The 16,594-nt window shown below is 36.6% G+C and overlaps 1 protein-coding gene across 2 annotated transcripts in view; it reads right to left on the bottom strand.

Annotated features, from left to right (window-relative positions):
* Positions 1-1,128: 1,128 nt before the first annotated feature.
* The window catches only part of LOC117784899 (serine-rich adhesin for platelets), a 68,626-nt gene continuing 53,160 nt past the window's right edge, over positions 1,129-16,594 (bottom strand). For both annotated transcript variants that reach the window (XM_034622752.1, XM_034622753.1), the window contains 2 exons: positions 8,069-8,187; positions 1,129-4,942 (listed from right to left, as the gene is read on the bottom strand). In XM_034622752.1, coding sequence (XP_034478643.1) covers positions 2,621-4,942; positions 8,069-8,187 — 2,441 coding nt within the window. In that variant the 3' untranslated portion in view covers positions 1,129-2,620. The remainder of the gene's footprint in view (positions 4,943-8,068; positions 8,188-16,594) is intronic.

Below are 16,594 nucleotides of genomic sequence, written 5' to 3'. Positions count from 1 at the left end.
TAGTATAAGTTGAAAATGAACATAAAAAAAATTACAGTTGGTGCAAATGAATTTACAAATGACGAATGAGAAGCGGCCAAAGTCCCGGATAATTGCTCCGACTTGGCTTAGGATTAAATAAATAAATTCACGTATAATTAATAAAGATTTGATTTTAGCATTTTGTTTTATATAATATTCGTTTTGTTTGTTTGTTAACATAAAATGTTATATTACAGCAACGCGCATATAAGTACAGTAGTTCAATTTGTATTTTTTTCTTTTTCTTTTTCGCTTTCATTTTTAATTTTTTATTTATTTTATTTTTCTCTCAATTGTTTACTGTGTGTGTGTGTGTGTGTGTGTGTGACTTGTAGTTGTCGTTCAATTTGAATGCTGCTTCAATGTCTAGTTAAGTAATCATAAATGTTCAATTGTTTAAATGTTTTTGTCTTAAGTACACACTAATTAAATTTTCACCTAAGCATTTTGCATTAACTTTTTCATTTTCATTTTGTTATTGTTTAATTTACATTCATACATATTGCTACATATAAACTTGACGCTTCAGTTTTTCAATTGCATTTTGTTAATCGATTATTGATTTCAATTTCTTTATTTTTATATTTGTTTTTCTCTTTTTGTTTTTTATTTTTAATTTTCTGTATGTATTTGGTTTGCTAATTTGTTTGAACTATTTACGTTTTGTATTTCTTTACGTTAATATATATTAATATAAATATACGAGAAACAATTGTTGTTTATATTAATATATAGTATATATCCATATACACATATGTATATATTTATTTCTATATATGTAGAAAAGCAGCTGTTGGTTTTTATTTTCTTCTTTTTTTTTTTGGATTTTACATATTTAATTAATAAATATAACGTTTATTCAGTGTGAATTTTGGTGTTTTCGCCGTATATAACATACGATATACGATTTATATATGCTTATTGATTTGTAGCATTTTACTTTTAGTACATTTATTTAAAAGGTTTTCTTTGCATTTTTCTAAGTTTTCAGTTTTGCATAATCTTTTCAATTTTTCAAATATCTCAAAATTTCATAATTGTTTTTAGTTTCAATTCATGCATTGTTTTTCTCTAGCCCATTTCGTGCTATGCTTTCAATGTTTTTCGTATATTTTTGTTACCTTTTGCAGCACTGTTTTCGTTGTTACAGTGCTGCGCAACCCTAACAATATGCTGTTTAAAAATTCGGTTTATTTTTTTAAATTATCTCTCTGAATAATTTCCAATTTCCATTTAGTTGTGTCTATTAAAATTTTTTTTTACTTTTTAATATTTAAAGTTTTTAGTTTAAATTTGATTTTCATATTCTGGAAGTGTTTGCTGTGCGAATTGGTTGTCAATTGTTTTAGTATTGTTTACTTCTTTTATTTTTTCGTTTTGCGTATGAATTTAAAAAACATTCTCATTAAATTTGTTTACTAATTTGCCATTTTGGTTTTCGATTCATTATAAAATTTTGAAAATATATGCGTATATATAGTTTTGTTGTTGTTCTTTTTTATTAGTTTTTAATATATTTTGTAATCTCATTGCTAATAAATTTAATTGCTTTAGTAAACCAAAATTTGCTGTCGTATTTTTTTTTACAATCAGTGCATCTAAACATTTATTATATCATTTAGTTTTCGCTGACACCGTTTTTAAATTGTTTATATTTAATTCATTTTATTCTTTATATTTATGCAACAATTTCCGTTTTGTTTTTCATTTTATTTTATTAGTTTTAAATAAAAATCTTATTGTCTTTCATTTATAACTATGTAGCAGTTCTTCGAGTTCGTCCATGGAACTGATTTCTTGACATTGTGTTTAAGAGCTGAGTGTATTTAGTGGCCTGTCGAGTGCAGAGTTTTAATATAACCGGGTCAATTATTTTAGTAATTGAAAGAAAACAGTTGCCCAATTACAATACGTTATGGTAATTGAAAAGTGTGTATTTATAATTTCTAGTTTCCTTTTTTATTTTTATTAAAATGCAAAGCAAATGTTAACGTTATGGCAAATACAATTTGTAGATTATTAAAATAGCATTACTTAAGTAATTGCAATTAAGAATTGTTTTCATAATTACTAAAGTAATTGTTGGTATTTCAGTTGGTATTTGATGCCTTAGCTTTGAGTACTTCGAAGATGAAATGTGGCCTGAGTTCTGTGCTTATAGGCGTATATTTTGCATGTGTGTGTTTGTGTGTGTGTGTAGCCAAGTGTTGCAAAGTGCTGACTGAATTGAGGCATCAATCAGGCAGCCAAAGTTGTTGCATGTGGCCAAAGCAACTCCCCATATATATATATATAAGTTTCTATATGTACATATATATATATGCAAGTATGTATATGTATCAGTTCATTATATAGTATATCTATAAATTTATATAATTAATTGCATAATTATTTTTTTTCTGCTTGAATTTTAGCTTTATTTCTTTACATCATTTGACGTCGTATAAATTCTTTGCCCATTAATTTAAGCGCTTTGAAAACTGTACTTGAGTATAGGCGACTAATGCGTCAACAAATCGATAACCGATAACCAATTACCGATTGCCGATTGACCGACCCCCTTTAATACCCTTGTCTTGCTGTCAAAACTCTTCGTTTACTACGCAAAATTTCGAAGCCGCCGTTGGCCATGTTGTTGCAATCGTCGACGCTCGTTGTTGATCTTAATCTTGGCTATGCGAATGGATTCGGGCAACACGGATGTGGGCGAGGTGGCCAGAAAGCCACTGACAAAGGTGAGCCGACTGTTGTTGCTGGTGCTGCTGCTGTTGCTGCTGTCGTTGCCGTTGCCATTGCCATTGCCATTGCCATTGCCGCTGCTGCTGCTGTCGTTATCATTGCTGCTGTCGACATCCTCAAAGACATCGGGATATACGCTAATATTGTCGAGATTATCAATGTCAATGTCACCCGCCTCGTTGCGCACATATGTCAACTGATGATAGGGTGTCGCCATCAGCTTCTGTGTGGATTTTCTCAGTGATTTCTTAGTGGTTGTTGCTGCCGTAACAGTTGCTGCTGTTGCTGTCTCGGCTGCTGCTGTGAGTGTTGTTTCGGTCAGCGTATTGTTCAGATTGCTGTTGATGTTCTTGTAAACACTGAACAGCTTGTCTGCAATATGTTGCTGTGGTGTAGTAACAACAGCAACTGTTGCCACTGCTGCGGCTGTGCTTGTTGCAGCACTTTTCTGTTGTGTTGCTGAGGGCACAGTCTGGAATCGCGTGCTAACTCTGGCTGCAATTGGTCGCAACAGTTTGTTTAGCTTGCTGTTGCTGTCCCGCAGCAACTGTTGCTGGCTTTCGTTGCCGTTGCCATTGTTGTTGTTGTTGTTGTTGCTGCTGCGATGCCTGCTGAGCTTATGCGTGCTTGCTGTTGCTGCCGTCGTTGGTGCTGTTGCTGCTGCTGTTGCTGTCGTGTTAGTCTCAGCACTTGCCTCATGTTGCTGCGTTGTGTGCCATTTGTTGTACATTAGCGTGGCCAGTGTTGCTGCCAGCGGCGTCTGTTCCAGCACCAACTGTGTGCCTGTTGCAACTGTTGCTGCAGTCGTTGCTACAGTTGCTGTTGCTGTTGTTGCTGCTGTTGTCGAGGTAGTTTTAGCCCTTGCTGCTATTACTGTTGCTGTTGCTTTGGTTTCGTAGTTGGCTATTGCCTGTGCCGTGGTCAGCAACTCATTCTCAATCGCATCGTTGTTCTCAATTAAATCCGCCTCGTACTGCAGCAATTCGGTATCATTGCCGCTGTTTGATGTTGCTGTTGCTAATGTTGTTGTTGCTGATGCTTCGGTTTCAAACTCTGTGATAAACGTGGACCATGCATCATAGTTGTTGCTGCTGCTGCTGCTGCTGTACGGTTTAATACTGTCTTCTGCTGTTGTTGCTAGCAACATGTTGCTGGCGCTTGTGCTGCTGCTGTCGCTGCTCACATCTGGCGTAAAGTTATCAATTGTTGCTGTGGGCGTGGCAAACCAAGTGGACCAGGGCTCACTGCTGCTGCTGCTGCTGTAGCTGTTGCTGCTGCTGTAGGCATCGTCATAGCCCGTGGAAAAACTGCTGCTGCTGCTGCTACTGCTACCGACAAGCATATCGTCCGTGCTAGTGTCGACTGTTGCTGCCGTGGATAGCAGCTGCAATTGTTGCAATTGCTGTTGCTGCTGTTGCTTTTGCTTGCGCGCCTTTCTTCGTCTGCCTTTGCGTTTGCTGGCCAGTGTTGTTGTCGACGTTTTGGTTGTTGCTGCGGTTGCTGTGGTTGCTGCTGCTGTTGTTGTTGTTATCGTTGTTGCACTTTTGGCAGTCATTTGTTTCGTTGGACTAGCTGTGACTCGTTGTTGTTGTTGCTGCTGTTGCTGCTGTTGCTGCTGTTGCTGCTGCTGCTGTTGCTTGCGTCGCTGCTGTCGCCGCGCCAGCATTGAGGGATCATTGTGATGATGTCGCACCTGATGTTGCTGCCGTTGGCGTTGCTGCTCTTGCTGTTGCTGTTGCTTTTGTTGTTTTCGAACTAATGCTAATTGTTGTTGTTTTTTGTTAGTGCTACTTAGACTACTACTACTATTATGGCCATGATGCGCATGTTGCTCTCGCAACTTTTGATTTTGGTTATTCGATTTGTGGCGATTGTTTTTGTTGCGCGAGACTTTGCGATAGTTGCCGCTGTTGCCGCTGCTGTTGCTGCTGTTGCTGCTGCTGTTGCTATTGGCCATCAATGCGGCCATCTCGCGCCATTTTGGTAACGTGTGCTGATGGAAAAACTGCTCGGCATCGATCTTATTGAACATGTAGCAGGCATCGTTGACGCTCTTCTTGGGACCGACAGGTTTACCTCGATGCGTGAACCCGACACGTCGCTGTAGATCGACAACGGAACGGAACACGAAATAACCGTGAACGATGGTCTCGTTGAAGTAGCAGGTAGCGCGCAGTTCCTTCTGCAATTATACAAATTTCAAATGGATTAGAGCGTGTACGAGTATCGAGTATTGTATGTATATAATCTTCACTTATTGTTGACTTGACAATGCAATTTATGAGCAGCATTTCCGCTGTGAAAACTCTGAGACTTGTCGACAATATTTTGACAAGCAGCTTACAAGTGAGAGCGTATAACACCAGCAACATTGACAGCAACAACAACAACAACAGCAACTGTGAAGCTGGAGTGTGTTTATTTATAAAACACTTGAAATACCAAAACGACAACCCAAATGAAACGCGGCTTGATTGTTGCTGTTGTTGCTGCTGTTATTGCTGCTGCTGCTGTTAAAGGTGGAAATGCTATCAGTTGCCCAATCTGTTGCTACGATTTAATTTCTGATTTAAAGTGTTGCAGATGACGCAGATAAAGATTTCATTCAACATTTAGCAATTGTGCCATATTTAGTCAAGCCACTTATTATTTTTCCCCCTTTTGTTTTTAATATTTTTTTTGCCAGTATCGTTATTTATAGGTTTTAATTGCTATTTTTGAACAGCTTCTCAGTGGGCACTTCATAATTCTCAGCTCCGAGTCTGTGTGAAGCGTCTGTTTCGATAGCCAAACAATTACAATATTTATTTTTATGTCAATTGGCGCTACTTGCTTCTGTTGTATGGTTCTCTCTTCTGTCAAGTGTGTTCTAAGCATTATTTAATTATATTTAGAGACCAGCATTATGACTGGACTGATTGAAAAAATTTGTAATAAACAAATTTAATAAAATTTGAATGCAGAATAAAATTAAAAACCAAACCATGATCAAAATGATATTCCGCTTGAAAATCGGTGCAGTTTTGACAAAGTTATTAGAGTTCAAAATTTTCGAATAAATGTTTAGGGGTTGGTATTAAATTTAGGGACTGTTTATGGTCGAAAAAATTGAATTTTTTAGGTCCACAAAATTTAAATGCAGAATCAATTTGGAGGCCAAATAATAATCAAAATGACATTTCGCATGAAAATTGGTTAAGTTTTGACAAAGTTATGAAAGTTTGAAGTTGATCCAATTTATGATCTAGCAACTTTACACGTACATTGATTGAAAGTATACATAGGAGGCACAAAAGTATACTAGAAAAATTTTAGAAATCAGCGAATTATTTAAAACTTCTATTCATGACATCATTGATCATTAAATAAGATCTAAATATAGTAATATGTAGTGTGACTTATTGGAATGCACCTCACACTCATATTGCGGTATGTTGGGTCCACTTGTAGTTGAAGTGATTCAGTTAAAGTTTAGCTAACGTATTGTAACCTCAACCCAATCATGTGTCACAAATATTGACCTTCAATGAAACTGTAAATACTTAAATGCTTTATAAGACATAATAAAAAAATAATAAAATCACAGTGCGAGTGCGAGAATGAGTACTCATATTTGCACATGAATTCAAGTTGGATTTACAGCCATAATCGAAAGCAGTAAAATGACAAGTGCAAGTTTTGACCTCTGTTCTATTGTAGTAAGATTTCAATGTTGATGTTTGCACAGCTCGATTGACACTTAGCTAACTAACTGTATGGAAGGACATTGAAATATTTTTGCAATTACAGCATTGTGAATTGTCGCGTCATTTGATTGATTGATTAGATATATCAAAACTGATATAGAGACTTGATGAGTGTGTGTATTTTATTTGTTTGAACAGTCAATGATTTTTATGCGAGCCACTCTACAATGTTGAGAGTTCCAACTAACTATTTGACTGACATTGAAATTATCTGCTTAGAAAAGTGTTACAATGTCTCAAAAAAAAAAAAGCACATTGGCTGGAATCCCCCAAGTTCCAGATATTTGAGAACAGTTGCAATTTGGAGCTGACAACGGATACACACAACAACTTACAAAATGTGTGGATTTTTTAAATGCAAATATCACGCATACGCCGCGTTAACAGACAGCGAAAATAGCTAAGTAACAAAACTGTAGCAAATTCTGTGCCAGTTTCTCGCATATAAAGAGCAATTTGTTGTCTCGCCCCACAGTTATAAGCAGTTATTATATATTTATGTTTATGTGGCTGTAATTGCATATGAAATTTCAATATTGTAATAAATATTTTTGTTTTCTGTTGTCGCGCGTTTTCATGACAGAATTGGTGCAACTGCAACAGGTTTTCTTTACTTACAAACAACTAAAAATTTTCTATAGTGATTAACTAGTACATACTCTGTATCTAACATTGAGCATGCGTATGCATAGGTCCTATGTGTTTACCATAAGATAGTCATGAAACAATCAGAGTATTTATTTAATTTTCTAAACTTTACAAAATATCAGAACCATGTTTTGTGTTTTCGATTGAACTTTAAATATTTGGGGATTTCGTAAAAAAACTCGATAAAAATATGATATTCTACAAATCTTTTACAGGGTATTTAAGAAATGAAAATTTATTTAGTGGTACGGTCTGAGCTGGCGCTTAGCAGGCAATTTATGCAATTTGGCCAAATCGTTCAAGTATCATGCCCATTGTCGTTATAATCGCTCGTTTGCATAAAACCATTATGTGCTACATGCCATAAATTATAGTGTTTGTACAGTTAGTTTGCATAAAGCGGCGGCGTTTCAAGTACAATGCAATACAATCTAATCCCAACCCATGTCATACCCAATCCACAGTAATGCAATGTAATCACACTCTTTACAAGGCGGGGGGAGAGAGCCTTGGCCCTAAGTACATATCATTATTAAAGGTGCAATAAAGATGCATGTACAGCGAACTGCGATTGCATGGGAAGCCATAAAGCCTATCAAATTAATACGAACTTATGCGCATAATCAAAGCGGGAGTCCCCGAGACATTGTCAGTTTAAATTCCATTATCTTTGTAATACATTTTTTAGAACAGTCAAATATGTAAAGTAATTTTGATTTCAAAATCTCATCTGCATTTAAATGGAAGTCAGTTAAGAAAGTTTGAGGTTCTTTTAGAGAAGTCTGGCAGCACAGAAAATGGTAAATTCCCTAATGAGATTGCCCAAGATCTATTTTCGGCCTTTAGGCAATTAGTATTTGTTTAGCTTAGTAAATGCGTTTAATTATGCGATTGGAATCGAAGGTTAGACTTACCATGCCAACTAATCTCCAGTTGTCGTTGAAACACAAATATCTTTGCGTTTCTTTTGCGTACAGTGCTATTTTGAATTCGTTGTTCACATAGTCCGGGAGGCCGACTATCGTTATATTTTCTGTAAAAATAGGAGAAAAAGAAAACAAACATCAGTTAAATCATCTAAAGCTTGTGGATCTTTTAATTGATGTAAATATTTGGCTGGCAAAAACATTTTTAATTAAACGCAAACACGGATGTGTTGTGATTAAGCGTGTCAAAGCAAGCCGATCATTAGATTCAATCAGGAGACAGAGGGGAGCTCGAAGCGGCGGGAAACTGATTTAAATATGTAATAAGAACGTACTTAATAAGTAGCCAATAGTTAATTTTTTGTACTTTAATCAATGAGCAGTAAACACCACGCCCCTTTACACGTGTCAAATGTTAATGGCACAGTGGAATTACTGGCCATTTTTTCCCGAACTTTATTTGCCTTTAAACCCTTTTCAAAAATTTCAAACTGTCATAACTTAGCCACAATTTAATCGATTTTAATGCGAAATGTCAATATTTTTATTATTTCGCTTCTTATTTAATTCTGCATCAAAATTCCTTTAAAATTTTGACTGTCATTTTAGTAAAAAAATTTTGTTTTGAATTTAAATTGTTTGGGTAGTTGCATTTACTGGCTCTGTTCAGTTGAATTTTTAAACTTTTTTAATTTGACTTTTTCTAACTGCACTTTTTGATGGTACTGGAATCACTGTGACTAGTTGGAAGTCTGCTAAGAGTTTCGACTTCTGTTTGCCGTCTGCGCCATGTTTGATATTTGTTTAACAGTTAACAAACTCTAAAGGCGCTTCAAGGTGTGCTGCGTTCTAATTTTAAAATACTGCCCAAAGCGTCAGTTGCAGTTGCAGTTGCAGCTGCAGCTCATGATTATGTAAAGATGGAAAGAGGAAAGGGGAATGCATTAAACCCAAACTCAAGTACCAATAGGTGAAGATACAACCTATGTCTCTCGCTCTCTCGCTCTCTCTCTCTCTCTCTCTCTCTCGTTCTCTCTCTCTCTCTATTAATTATAAACTAACAATGTATTATTGGCCCCGCCCCGCCATCGGTAGTTGAGTCAGGGCTATTGAACTTCAATGTGGCAGGCAACGTTTGGTGGCAGAGTGCCACAAAAGTCACTAATAAGTAAAGCACTTGACTGCGGTAAAGGGGCAGCCAAAGAAAAGCAGAATGAAGCATTGAAGAGAAAAGCCACTCGAGTTAGATTGATAGGTGACTCTGGGTTCAGCTTCAGCCTCAGTCGCAGACTGACTTCGACAGACCTCCTTCTCCTTCTTCTCCTCCTCATCATCGTCATAGTCGTCTGCCAGTAATTAAATTTATGCACAGAAATTCTTGGCAAAAGTTGATGCAGACCCACGCATTGAATAGGGGCTAAGGGAGGGAACGAGGGGTACTCTAGGCAGCTCTCATATTTCATAAGCCGGCACCGAACCCAGGGCCAATGCGCTTGAGTGAGTTTTGTGCTTCACACCTTTGGCCGTCAGTGGCAAGCTGTGGCAAGTTGTGGCAATGTGGCAGGCTGGCTGGCTGGTTGGCACTTGTGTCAACTCCTTTTGTTGTTATTGTTGTGATTCATGGCGCGTTCGCATAACTTATTGATTTCATTAGTTTAGTGACACATGTGAGAGTACTCTGAAGTTTGCACTTGTGAGTGCATGCCTCGCACTTGCCACTCGACCAGCTTGCCACACACCTGCCCGCCTACCTCCCTGCCTCCCTTCAATCCCAACATTATTTGTTTGTTTTGCTTGCAATGGAGAATGGACTATAGAGTTCTTGCTATTGCTTACACTCTCTCTCTCTGTCTCTCTCTCTCTCTCTCTCTCTCTCTCTCTCTCTCTCTCTTCTGTTGCTCTACTCTAAGCAAGCCATTTTGCATTGTTTATCTTGTGCTTTTCCAGTGGGCTCTCAATGGGTTTTCAGTGAATACATTCCCCCCAGCTTCGGTTTGCTGATGAGCAATTGTGCCAGATACAATATCTAGAAGAAAAGAAGGTTCGGGGGCTCAAGCTGTTCTAAACTGAATTTCACAACTGTGAGTAAGCCGAAGAGAGCTGAGAATTTCATTTAGAAAAGGCATGATTTACAGAAAGGAGTGAAAAGTGTATAAAAAAAGTGACTGATGGTCAAACTGAAGTTATGATGGGTTATATTTAATATAATATTACGAGATACAAGAAAGATGTGGAATAAAAGTAAAATTTTGTTTTGTTTTTTCTCGAGAAATTTTTAAAACCATTCTTAACTAAAAATTAATTACTTTAAATTTCACAGTATATTTTTTCTTCTACTTGAACCAAGATCAAGAATAATGATTAGTAATTCCTCAACTGAATCTGAAAAAAAAAGAAACGTCCAAAAGCTTCTCCAAAACAAAAACAAAAACAAATTCAAATGTTTATTTTTAATACCTCACGTTGTTACAGAAATAAACGTAGCTGTTTTTGGTTCCAAAGTTTTTCACGACAAATTCACATAAAATGCATTTATGCTTGGAATTTTTATGGCCATTGATCGTAGATATTTTAAAGATTTCTGTTCGGTTTGTTTTTCACTCAATAAAAAGCTACGATCGGGCCACATTTTTGCCGCAAGTTATTAAGTATTTAAAAGTTGTTGTTGTTGTTGTTTTTTTTTCGAGTTTCTAATTAAGTTATTAGTCACAGTGTGGAATTTTGTTGAGTTTAAAACTTGCTGAGTCTGAGTCTTCAATTTATGATTTTGTTTTCTAGAATGGGCGTCGACGTGTATCGATATCGATACATTCAGATCTGTGCACTTAAAATGCATCACCATAAATATGGCAAAATAAAACATTAGGTCCAAAGACCTAAGGGCCTTCTAATTGTTAGATCACTATCACTTCAGACTGATTTTAGTCTCGTTAAGGTTATGGTTATGGTTATCGTTATGGCCTGTGTGTAGGCGTTTTTTGAAGGTGGCTGTATTATTTTTTTTTTGTTATTTTTTGGGCATAGTTCTTTTGTCTCAAAGAGAGGGAAAGTTGTAGCAAAGTTCTCAGACTTATATAAGATAGCTAAAACTATTAAATATAATTAATACTATTGTTTGAGTAAATATAATCCTATCTTATAATATAGAAATATAATTTTTTAAAAGAAATATTAATTTTTGGACGTTGAGTACAACAAAAAATTATGAATATATATTACAAGTACTTGTATAAAATATCAACTTAAATTCTTTGTTTATAGATCAGACATTACAATAAACAAGCTCTTCACACTTGTAAACTAAACTTTATGGAGCTGAAACTGAGCTTAAATACCATTTTGAATTGGTTTCCATTAAGGCTTGAACACCAGCTGCGTCAAAGCCGCTAAAAATCTTGACATATAATGTCAAAACTTCAAAATAAGATCTGTAAAGATCATTATAAAAAAAAACGAAATGCAGGAAAACAAACGGCGACAACAAAAATCAAAACAAAAACAAAACAAATAATAAAAATAAAAAACTAAAATAAAACAGCAATAAGGGACAGAAGGGGGAAAAGCGAGGGAGAAAAAACAACAGTTTAATCAAATATGCAAGCAATGAGGCTCATCAGCATAAAATTAAAAAATCATAAAATGCTAAACTGCACAGCATGAACAAAATTCAAATATTGGAGAATCCGAGAATCCAAGAATCGAGGAATGCCAGAATCGGGCTCCACAAATCTGACAACAAGCTGGGGCGTCAAAATGCCGCCTAATTGCGGCACATGGAGGAGCACGCTGAAGGAATGCCAACGGATTTTAATGACCATACGATGTGCACGTCACAAAAACACACACACACACACACACACTCACACATACAGTTGGTCAGTTTGGTCACTTTGTCATTCCATCAGCGTGATAAGCATCAAGCATCAAATCAAATATCGCCCCCATGCCGTGATCCGATCCCAACAGAGTTATGGATCGCACGTAAAGCCTCCAGCCAGCATTTGATTGAATCCAACTGAGATTATGATGGTGGGCGTCGAGCGGGGCAACATTTGATAAGCATAAATTGCGGCTTATCGATCTAGCGGCAAATCACTTGGAGTGATCTCTATGATGAAATTTATTATAATCTAAATTATATCTCCCAAATTGGTTATACTTTCACTCTCACTCCCTGAGACTCTCAAGAAACTGCAGGTTGAGAAGAGTTATTACTGGATTTAGCGATCAATTCGATCATTCGATTTATCTATTAATGGAAATTTATGATCATTTAAAATGATCACATAATAATTTTTTTTTTGCCCAAGATCACTTTCTTTGTAATAATAAACAACTGTAGTTGCAATATTTTTTTAGAGAATGATAAATAAAATAAATAAATTATATTACATATTTTGCCTTCTTCAATTCTTATTGTGTCTTGCCTATCGATAAATATATAACGATAAATTTTGGGCATTAATAAATATCGATATGTTTAACTTATTATAAAAGATCGTTGCATTTCTCTGAGATTTTAAACTGGTTTACTTGTTTGAATAAAGTGCTCCAATTTGATTACTCAGCACATACACTTATCGATAACTATGTTTACCGATAAATTGTAGTTTTAGGTTGAGAGTTTGCTTGAACTTTATCCTTGGTATTGGAAAGCTAGTTGCATGGTGCATTGGCCCTATTCCAGGAATGTTGTCTGAGGCGTCTGGCGACGCATTCCCATACTTACTATTCTCGGAACTTTCTCGCTGATGCTGGCCGAGCAGAGACTGCAGTCACTAGTCACCAGTCACCAGTCGACGACGTCTTAGATTACGTTCGTATTTTGACTGCGAGGTCTAAGTAATTGCTTTTGCAACAACAACGACAACAACAACATCAACAACAACAAATACAGCTGCGATTTGTCACATGGTGCCACAACTAGTCGCCATTGCGAACGCCATTGGAATCGCCATTGGGTGGATGGTTGCATGTTGTTGTTGCTGCTGTTGCTGCTGTTGTTGTTGCTGTTGTTGTTGCACCAACTACTCCGCATCGTCAGTTATTGACGTTTTGTCACGTTTCCTGGAAAAAAACCGTTTTATTTGCTCGTCGCTCTCTTTGGTTTGTTTTGTAAGCCGATGCCACAAAAGCAAAACAAACTGCAAAAGCAACAACAACAACAACAGCAGCAACAAGATGAGGGGGGGAATAAAAAAGGAAAACAAACTTCAACTTGAAGCCGTTGCACTTGCAACCTCCCTGCAGTCGCCTATTTCTCCTCTGGCTCCTCTTTCTCCCATCTCGAGTTGGAGTTTGAAGTTGAAACCCTAAGCATATCTCACTGGAGACTCAAAACAGCGCTAATTGCATTGGCACGCCCGCAGGGAAGAGAGGAACTTGCAGTTGCGGGCTGAAGGGTTATGGTAGGGTGCTGGTGGGGGGAGGGAAGGGGAGGGAAGGGGATAGCTGCAGCTCAAATGCCACAATTAGCGCCATTTAATGTGGAGCGTACTCGACTTTTACGCACGATTCCTGCACTGACGCCACTCAAATTGGCCCAGGCGGAGGCCACAGTGTCAATGAGTTAATTAGCGCACGATTTGTCGCCCCCACAGAGACCCCAGTCTGGAGATCCGACTCTATAGAGACCGCAGACCAGGCCACCAAGGGCCAAAGTTACCAAATGTTGACAGTGTGTGTGAGTGTCTGTGTGTGGGTGTGTGTGTTTGACACTTGGGTACCAAAAAAAAAAAAAAAATATCAAATCTGTTTTTATTAAAGTCATCGTCGCACATTTGTGGGTCAAATGCATCTGCCCTCCGTCTCTATTCCCCTCTCTCCTCCTCCTCTCTCTCTCCCGCTCTTTGTTGTATAATTTATGTTGCGCTGATTGAATTTTGTAGTCCACAAAAAGCGCAATTAAAATTATTGAAAAAAAATTTAGATAAAAATTTATATTTTTTTTGTTGTTTCTTTTTGTTTTTTGGTTTATTTTCAGTCAGATAAAAATTGATTGAAAATGCGCAGGCACATCATAAAATATAAATGAAAATGGAAACTGCTAAAACGCATTCGTTGTCACATTCCAAATGCGGCGACAGTTTTATCCAAGTATTTAAATATTTTATTGTAATCTTCCAACCTTTGATAAACTTTTATGCGAATTTTATGTTTTATTAGTCCACATTATGACCAATATTTCGGAATTTTAATATACTTAAGCAATCTTTCAAAAATATGCCTGACCTCACATTTGGTTTTTTTAAATTTGTGTATAAACTTTTCGAGTGCACAAAATTTTTAAATTGAAATTTTTAAATGCGGAAAAATTTGCATTTGGAGGACACTTTGAAACCAAAAATCTTATGCTAAAATTAAGTCCACGTAAGACCATTTCTGAAATGTCCAATGAAGTGGTTATTTAACTAACTGAAGAATATTTTGACGTAAAGAAATTAATGTAAAAATCACATAAAATATATTTCTAGGCAAAAATTTAATTTGGGCCGTTGTCTTACCAGCAATTAAATTTTTTAAATAGTAAAAAGCAGTTTTTGAGGTTAAAACAACACAAAAATGTTAAAGTAATATTAAAATATTTCAACATCTAATTTAAGTAATTATATTATTAATGATTAATAAGTCCGAAAAATGTATATTGCAAATTTCATCAGTAATTCCAAGTGATTTACGTTTATTTCCCCTAAAAGATCCCAAGAATTGCATAATAATTGCTGAGAATGATTTAATATAAGCTTAGTTTGCAGTTGTTATCGATATACACCGTTGATAAGCATACATGCAGCGCTGTTATCGATATACACAGCAGATATGCGTGCAATTAAAAGCAGCTCATGCCATTTATCACAGCAATGGCCCGACTGAACGGTATCGATGACAACAGCAACATCAACAGTAACAGCAACAACAACAGCAGCAGGAATAATAAAACTTAATAACTGCCGCCTTTTGTTGATATTGAAAAAAGAGTGAGAAAGAGAGAGGGAGAAAAAATGTGGAGACCACACGCAGGCGGCATGTTATTTACAGTTAATTGCTGCTGACTGCAGCGAAATGTAAAATTACATTGATAGTTGCATCAGACGACAACAGCAACAGCAACAGCAGCAGCAGCAGCAGCAACAACAACAACAACAACTACAACAAATTGCTTGGGGAAGTTTTTTTTGTATTTTAAGTAATTTTTTGTTTATTTACTCGTATTTAGCCGCTGCGGTTTCGCTTTCATTGTTGTGTTTGCAACTTGGCGAGCAAAATGAAAAATAAATTGAAACTGGCATTTAATTAAGTTAACTGCCGGGTAGTGTGAGTATGAAAGGGGTTTTAGCATGTGAGGGGGAGCAGTAGGAATTTTAAATATCAGTCGTTGGCAATTTATTTAAAGCAAATACAAATATATCATGTGAGTGCACTAATTGCAGCTTTATCAGCGCAAGGACGCTTTAATCGACGACCCAGCCCAAGTTGCAACATGCACCATGCAACAACAGCAGCAGCAATAGCAGTTGCAACCTGAGCAGCAGTAACTACTATTTGCTTGCAACAAAGTCAACAGGCCATGCATTTTATTAATTAAGTGCAAACGCAGTCACTTACAAGCCGTTTAAACTGCGTGTTAGCCAACTTGAAATGGCCCCGCTAATGCGCCAACTCAAGACTCAAGACTCAAGACTACAGCTTCGAGTTGAAGTTGGAGTCGAATTTGCAATTGCAAAGTGTCAACCGGGCACATAAAATTTGGTATTGGGAGATGGGGACTTGCCTGGGGTGGGCCATTTATTTACACTTAACAGTTAACTGTTTGCTCCGACTTTTTGGCCATATTGCAACAGACAACTATTTTGAATAAACACATTTTTATTTACTTTTTTTTCTCCCAATTTTTGGTTTTGTTTACATTTTTTTTGCTTCATAATGCACTGAGTTATTGTGACAATTTTAATTGTTTGCCGTACTGTGGTCATTAAGTATTGAATTATTGCCCAGATATGCGCAGAAGCATTGATTACGTCAGCATAAATTAAGATATACCTGGCACTGATTTATGCGGACAGGTGTTAATTGTCATCGATTGACTAATGAAAAGTGTCCATTATTTTTGAAGCCAGCAGGAAACCATGTGTCTCCATGTTGTGGGTGTCTGGATATCTGGCGGAAAAAACGCTAATTGAAAGCACTCAGAAACACAAACAACTCATGTTTGTAACACAGATAAACTGCACTTTATGATCCGTGTAATACACCAGCAATCCAGATTTATATTCATAGATAAATGTTGCCGAAATAACTGCATACAAACGAGTATAGGCTTATTTTTTTTTCGTTTCCCACAGGGTTCCATAAAGCTATTGATTTTGTAAGGAAAATATTTCTAGAGCAGGATAAAAACTTATTTACAGCGTTGCCACTCAACAGTTATTATCAGAATGCACAAATTTCAATAGCCATTTAATAAGAGTGTTGGAGTGGGATTATTTCACTCAAAATATTGTGAAATAGAATTTCAAC

Source organism: Drosophila innubila (genome assembly GCF_004354385.1).
Source record: "Drosophila innubila isolate TH190305 chromosome 2R unlocalized genomic scaffold, UK_Dinn_1.0 1_C_2R, whole genome shotgun sequence".
Taxonomy (NCBI): domain Eukaryota; kingdom Metazoa; phylum Arthropoda; class Insecta; order Diptera; family Drosophilidae; genus Drosophila; species Drosophila innubila.
The sequence above is the reverse complement of the archived record's forward strand: the minus strand, read 5'-3'. Positions and strand labels throughout refer to the sequence as shown.